An 8,079-nucleotide genomic window follows, 5' to 3' on the forward strand; every position below is an offset into this window, starting at 1 on the left:
CACACACATATGTTCAGTCAGAGCAGCAGGATCACATCGTAGTAAGAGACATCACAGACTACTGCACATATAGTCTAAATGTTTTATGTTTGGTGCTACAATATTCAAGCTGTGAGAAAGGTTGGCGTCCTGTTTGACGTTTCCACTCAGAGCTCGCCTCTGCCATCTGCAGGAAAATCAATATATTGTCTCTCGGAGTTCATTAACTGGAACAGAACTGTCCTGGGAGCATTTACAGTATTCAACAGTGCAATCATCTCTCTCACTCTACTTTTTAAATTAAATCTCTGTATAAAAGCTTCATTTATATGCTTAATACACTCGTATTTAATTTTGGGAAAGACAAAAGTACAAAAGACAATATAGTATAGATAGATAGGGTTTTATTCCATCTGATCCTTAATATGTCAGCTTCTTACATGCACATACACTTATTACATGCCTTCTTGGACATTAGATGAGACAGTTGATGTCATTTTTATGCCTGTATGCTACATGTGCACCAGTTGTTTAGTGCATTGCAGCATAACGACAAAAAAGAGAAGCAAACAGCTTGGCTCTTTGTAAGGCAAACAAAATCCTCCAGCCAACATTTTCTCATATATATTGTTTGTGTTTTTGTTAATTTTTGTGCATATAATGAATAAATGAACACGCAATGAGTGGGAGCCAGAGTTGAGAAGCAGTTAGCTTAGCTTAGCTTAGCTTAGTAAAAAATAGTGGTAACAGGGGAAAACAGCCAAACCTGAATCTGTCCAACTGGGAAAAACACACCAATTAACTAAAGCTCACCAATGAATTATCTGTTTAATGTAGACAATTAACAATAAATGGCATTTTTGGGTTACATGCTGCAGTTTTTCATTGGTAAACAACACCAATTTGCATATTTTTATCTTCTGTTAGTGGTTGGTGTTTTTGTACTTTGGACAAACCCACGCTAATCGTTTCCCCCCCTGCTTCCAGTCTTAATGCTAAGCTAGGCTAATCACCCCCTGCTTTCAGCTTTGTACAAAACCACATGCAAAGACAGTCAACAGCTGTATGAACAAAAATGTAACTTGTGGGCTGGTGGCTGCGACATGGGAAGGCTTGGCATTCAAGTGGTAAGATGGGCTGTAAGTCATGAGAACAACAAGTTGTGAGCGTTTAGAAAGCTAAAGAGATAGTATTCTGGCATTCATGTGGATGTTACTTAGACATGTGGCAGCAGCCATCCCCAGTGGGACGAGATGCAGTCTGGCACAGGAACACACACAAAAACGGTTTAGGAACAATTCAAAAAAACATGAAAAACAGCACAAGGTGTTGACCTGGTCTCCAACCAGATCCCAAACTGATCAAGTATCTGTGGGATGATCCACAGAGCCCCTCCCCTCAACCCGTAGGACCCAAAGACCCCCCACTAACAACATTCTGTTGCCAGACACCACAGGACACCCTCAGAAGGCCAATGTCCATTCTCTGATGAGTCACAACTAATTTGGAGACAAAAGGGAGACCTCTCTGCTCCCTTTTTATCAGAGCTACTAGGGATTTCCCGTCCTGTTTATCAGCAAAAACACACACTCTTATTAAAAGGCAGAATTAACTGAGGAAAAAATAAAATAAGTTGGCAAGTGGCAGAGAAAACCCCAGGAGGATCAACAACAAACAAAACACTTTTAACTAAATTCCCACAGAAGCGGAAAAGACAAAAAAACACAACCCGGGGAATTCTAAAAACAGACCTCCCTGTGATGCAACTGCATAGCAATTAAGTTTAGACAGACAGAGTGAAGTGATGGAACATGGTGCAGACAGCAAACAGGAGAAGGGACAGGATGGCTTAAACACTGTGGCGACATTTCCGCCACACTCCCAGATAATGAGGAGCCTTGCGACAGATAATCACTGACTGCATCCTTCTGTCTCCAAAGTGATGCAGGAAAAACAGAAAACGATGGATGAAACTCGAGATAAGGTGGCTGTTTACTGCTTCGTGCGACTATATCAAAAGGACCAGAATATAACATTTGCGTGCAGGAGAGATCTGGAGCGTTGTTCACAACACAGATGACTCAGTGATCACTCCGCCAGGTGCTCATATTCAACGCTCCCTCTTTCAGCCTGAACTATGAACTCTCCGCCCGCAGGAATGTCAGCACGCCTTCAGTCAACCTCCAACCCCTGGCACTCATTACTCAGCTCGGTTATATGAAGATTAACAAAGGCTTGAACGAAGGCCAAGAAATCGCTAATGGCAAAGCTGTATATCAGCATGATTTACTGCCTCTATATTTGTGTTGAAGCTCTGCTCTAATTATCTTAACGCATTCCACACCTCCCTTATTACTCGCTCATTTCATTCGGGACACCTGACCGGCCATAAAGTCTATTTTTACGATGGCTGTATATAGTTTTTGTTGTCACTGTCACGTATGCAGTTAAAAAAGGTGATTTACAATGATGAATGCACACGTAATTGAATCTTTACATTTCCAATAACGCCTCCAAAAGCTGAGGTTTATAAAATTAGATACTACAGCTGGACTTACAAAATAAAATGTACATATTATGAACTTCATGTGGACCACAGCGGGACAAGTCTAACTGGTGTTGTCCTTGCTCTCTCAATTCAGACATTGCAGTTTTACACCGCATTCGTGTTAGACACTTGTGTAAGAGGAGGAGACAAGTTCAGTCAAATCCTACTCAGCGTCAACAGCTGCTGATAAGATCACTTAATTAGACTTTAAAGGAATAATTGGACATTAGTTGGAAAATCTCTTTATTCTGCTGTGCGAAGAGCAATGCCACTCCCACGTCTGTAGGATCTCTTTGATCTAGAGATTTGTTTAGTTTAGCACACAGACTAGAAAAAGAGGCAATCAGAAAGCATGGCTCTATCCAAGAGAAACAAAAACCCTCAGGTTGCATGTTAACCTGCTTGTTTTAGAGGTTCTGGGAGAAGAATTAAAGGGAATCCAGCAAAATCTGGTAGCAGGCTAGCCGTTTCCCTCAGTTTCCATTCTTTAAGCTAAGCTAAGCTAATCAGATACTGTCTCTGTACTGACTGTGCAGCACTGAAAATGATAATAAACTTGTACATTTTTCTGCCTTCCAGTGTGCACAACAAAGTGGTAACATCAGCTGTAAACTGTTCTGCTGGGTAACTGCTGGCGGCTGGAAGCCATTGATGCTAACAGGTTAGCAAGCTAACGGGTAACAAACGCATGAAAGGATGTGGTTGTTGGGTGTAATATTAAAGGGGAATTACAGTTTTTTACCACCTGGACCTTATTTCTGGCATAAAATACGATCATTTACTCACCCGTATAACTTTGGTGTCATTTGGAGTCGTTCGGACGATATTTAGATCTGCGTACATCCATATAGTGGGAGTGACTGGGGCACCGAAACGCAGCCTCTAAATAACGCATTATCTGCCACGAAACTCGTTCATTTCACCAATATTTTGTTTTGATATGCTAGTGCTATTCCCCGTTGAGTCCGGAGTTACCCGTTATCTGTTACCTGTTATTGACCTACTAACCTCTGACTTGGATGATGTCATCTCTGAGCGGGGAATAGCACTAGCGATTCCCCATTTCTGTCAAAATGCCTCAATTCACTCTGACCTTTCAAAGTTTCCACTTTCAACAATTTGAAGGCAGTCTTGCAAGTAAAGTGAATAAATACACGTCAAAACTATTCCTTTAAACCTCAGACGAGAAGGTTTGAGGAGGAGCTTCACCGGACACAAAATGACAACAAGCCCCGCCTCCAAGTGCAGGATGAGTCATCAACTGACAACTTAAAAAAATAATAAAAAGAATATGTTTAACACATCAGTTCAATGGCATGGCATACAAAACAGTCCCAACATCAAATTAAATTCCATATGGACTTTAAAACACATTACAGAGGGATATACAGCACCTTTAATTCCACTACATGCTAACCTCCACACAACATCCAAAAGATTTTTTTAGTGTTCAATTTGAACACTAAATTGGCAAATTACAGCGTGAACACACGTACACCATTTCAAAACGAGTATCTCCACTTTTGAGTTCAATTCACTGTTCACACTTTACTTTTGTTTTTACAGTGTGGTTCAATGTGCTACTGCTTCTTTTGTCTGACAGCGTTTTTAACATCTTTCTTTCCACCACTCTGCTTCCAGCTCCTGACCTCATGCCGGCCTTTCTCCTCGCGGCAGCTGCAGAAAAGAACATTTGCTTAACAAAACCCAGAGGCTCCAAGATGAAACATCATCTTGACATGGACTCAACACCCGCTGCTGGGGAAGTGGCATCATGAGACACGAAAGGAACAGAAGGAGATGAGTTGAGGACAAGGTTAACCAGAGGATGCGTAGAATTTCTAAGTGCTGCTGATTTTTTATTCAAGATCCGACTGAGGACATCACCTTCTTAACGACATCTTTAGCGTAAGACGACAGCATAGCCAGTTCTTCCTCGGCCTTGTCATGTAGCTGCTGAGGCTGCAGCGATGCCATTAACACACACTTTGAGACACGCACATTCCATCCCGGTCGGCTGCTGAGTCACAGCTGTCTCCACAAGCTCCAGAAGACCCCACCACAATCCAAGCCACGCTTCAGAGAGCTTTCGGCATGCACATGGACTTAAATGATTTATGGAGCACCTGAACACGCCTTAAGGAAAGACACACCTTTTACCTATTTCTTGTAAAATTTTATTTAAATCCAGTAAAATCCTGCTTGTCTCCCCCTCAGGACATTTTGGCTTTTGTCTGTTTGCTTCTCCTTAACTCGTCATGCCGTTAAATAATTAAGTGAAGTGATGAGTGAAGAGGTCAGTCCTCTAAATCTGCCTCGCAGGTACAAATATTTTTTTTATTTTTTTTGTTTTACTACTTCATGTCAGTGCTGCTAGAGGTTTGTTTTATTCGCCCATGAGTCACTTCACAGTTTGTGCATGTTGCGACTCTATAAATCATTACGCTACGTTCATCTCTTACTCAGAAACAGAGAGCAAGTCAAGTCTTGATACCTGTAATTCAGTAACAGAGATTCTTTCTCCTCTGTTAATTTCCCGTAAGCACCGACTCTTATTTGAAATCAAAAACAGTTAGAAGGGGGTGTTAAAAGTGTGCAATGGTGAAAGAAGAGGTGTTTTTTTTTTCCATAACAGAAGAAAAACTTTTGAATTTACAGGAACTATTAATCATTAACACAATGGAAATTTTATCATAAAACAAACATAGCACCAGTTCAATTGTGAAGCTCAGGCTGAATTTAACTAGACAAACTGAAGTGATGCATTCAAGGCACCGCAGTCATGCGAGCGTATGAGTAAGAAGACGACTCACGGGATCTGTTTGAACAACGTCTGAGATACACCTCATGTAGGCGACATCCCCGGCTCAAAACTCATTCTTTTTGCAGAATATTAACATCTGAGAGCGTAAATAAAACCGAAATAAACAAGAAATATGTGATTTAATTTCGTCATTGTCACAAAAACAATTAGAATCTCAGTCCATGACATGTTTCCACTAATCCTCCATGAGAATAAGTGAATAAAATAGTTCGGCCGTCACATAAAAGCATCAGATGAGAGTCTGGGTCTGAAGCCGTTGTCGTCTCGATCCTCGATGGGGTCTTCGCTCAGGGAGTAAAGTCCCAGCCTCTGCTTGTGCTTCTTCTTGAGGCCTGTCACGTTCGGCTGGAAGAGGCGGCTTATTGAATGCAGGCCCTTGGAGAGATCCGGGAACATGTCCAGCTCCTCTTTCTCGTGTGGGACTCTGTCCTGTACTTGCGGTGCTTTGGGGGGTTCTCTCAGCATCTCTCTCACCGACCCAGACATGTCTTTGTGCAGATAGTGGTAGGGCTTTTTCCCACAGTTATCCCTGACGTTAATATCTGCACTGTACTCATTCACCAGCATGGTAATGATGTAGCCTTGGTCATGCAGGGCGGCAATGTGTAAAGGAGTGTATCCTCCGTGTGTTTTTACATTAATGTCAACGTCAATTCCTCCCTGTTTGGATACGTCGATAATCTTTACGAGCATTTCACTGTTTCCGCACTTGGCTGCCCAGTGCAGAGCGGTGAACCCTGACATGAAGTCCCTCTTCTCGGCCAGCTGGACGTCTCTGAGCAGCAGGCCGTAAACCTGGCTCCAGTGGCCAGCGGCACATTTGACCAGCCATTCATGCTCTGCCTGCTCCAGGGGAAACATAGAAGGAATCCTTGTGTCTCTGGGCTCGTCTGACGCCTTCGTGCTCTTCACCGACCTCCCCAGCTGGGGCGAGCCGTTGCTGCTGCTGCTCTCAATTGAAGACGTCCTTCTCCTGCTCCTTAAGGGGTCAAGGTTTGGACTTTTAGGAGGCTCCTCTGGGTTGACCTTCAGTTTTTCAACCCTAGTGGTGCTGGGTGGCATTCTCAGAGGCAAGGCGTAGGGTTTGCTCTGGGCGGTGCTGGGTACCGAGGAGTAATTCACACCCGTGTCCTGCTTGTGGGTGTCAAAATTCAGCATCCTTTTAACTCTGACATCTGCGTATTTGGTCCTCTGCAGCGCCAACTGAAAAGGAGAAAGTAAATCTGCAGGAGAATCCCTACTTTCACTATCCTCCTCTGGATGAGGTCCACCTGATATTTCCGGCCCTGCATCCTCAGAAAAGCTTTCAGTCTTTTTTCTCCGCGCAGGTGGGCGCTGCTGTTCACCTGCGTGCGGGATCTCTTCATTTTCACTCATTTCCTCAAGCCTCCCCTCTCTCCGATCGCCCCCCAGCAAATGATGATAAGTTTTCTTCAGGACGACATAGCGGGCTCCGTCGATTTCTTTCACGAAGGCGACGTTGTTGACAAAAGTCTTGAAAAGATCCCTCTTCCTCTCTTTCTCCGCGGGATCGACGCAGTCCATTGAGTCTTTAAACTTATCCACCAGGTCGGATTTCTTCACTTTGCCCCCCTCCGCTATCAGCAGAGACAGGATGGCTTCTTGCGTCAAAAACATTATTTAAAAAAAGGTTTATGCGCACTCCTCACTCCGCCGCGCCGTATCCTGTTACACCTTTGCTCTGGTGGCAGTAGGCTACAGTAGCCCTCACCTGGTCGCTCACTTCTCTCCTCCTCCTCCTCCTCCTCCTTACCTGGACGAGTCTCTTTCCGGGGAAAGTGCGGACGTGGATAGAGTTTGAATAATATATGCAGGCAGGTGTTTTCCTAAACAAACAAAATGGATGAGAGCAACTGAAGATGAGGAAATCTCTGATGATGGTTGTTTGTTTTTAAATGCATTTATTTTCTTGAATAGAATTGTTCCAAAAGCTTTAACGCTAACTACCACGTTTGTTCCCATTCAAGTCTATAAGCGCATCTAAATAAGTTTAAATGCAAAATTCAATTTAGCTGCATAGAAAAAAAATGTTTATAGACATCATTTATATCAAAATGTGTGTTTTTTATATATTTAATATGTGGAAACTTTAAAAAAATAATTTTAAATAATTAAATGGAGACATAAAAGAGCAATAATATCGCATGATGGGCTGATAAAGTCAATCTCTGACCTCACGAATTAATTTAAATGTTAAATATAGCCCACAAATGGCTACACTATAGTGATGATTTGGTGTTTTTTTTGTGTGTGTTTTGTCTGACACATATTTGTGCTCTCCATCTCTCGCTCAGCGGCGCTGCTCGCTCCTGTCCGGGCTTGCAACTGAGTGCATCATGACATTCCTGCGACTGACAGGGGAGTTTTTCTGACAAGTGGCCATATTGGAACGACCAAAGACCAAAGATGAAAACTGGGTTAGAGATAGTTCACGTGCTTCCTTTGAGCGGATTGGACTTTTATAAAATTGTTCAGTTATTATGTTCAAAATATATGTAAATTCGTCTTGGAAAATACTCCTTTGTTTATTGACAATCAATAAAACGAGAAGCTAATTTAAAAAAAAATATATAAATTATAAAAGTGGTTCAAATTCACAACGTCCGTGTGAGTACGCATGCGCAAAAAAAGTCTGCCGTTTGCTTTTTTTCTTTTCTTAAATCCATTCGCTTAAGTGTCAGTTTTACGTTTTGTTAAAATTAACAGA

General features: G+C 42.4%; 1 protein-coding gene across 1 annotated transcript; it reads right to left on the reverse strand.

The window, feature by feature from the left end:
• Positions 1–3,106: 3,106 nt before the first annotated feature.
• Positions 3,107–7,128, reverse strand: sowahaa (sosondowah ankyrin repeat domain family member Aa). The gene has a single exon (XM_084565463.1). The coding sequence runs from the start codon at positions 6,987–6,989 to the stop codon at positions 5,568–5,570; it is 1,422 nt and encodes a 473-aa protein (XP_084421589.1). The 5' UTR covers positions 6,990–7,128; the 3' UTR covers positions 3,107–5,567.
• Between the last annotated feature and the right edge of the window lie 951 nt (positions 7,129–8,079).

The sequence above is a fragment of the Chelon labrosus genome (genome assembly GCF_963514085.1).
Source record: "Chelon labrosus genome assembly, chromosome: 17".
Taxonomy (NCBI): domain Eukaryota; kingdom Metazoa; phylum Chordata; class Actinopteri; order Mugiliformes; family Mugilidae; genus Chelon; species Chelon labrosus.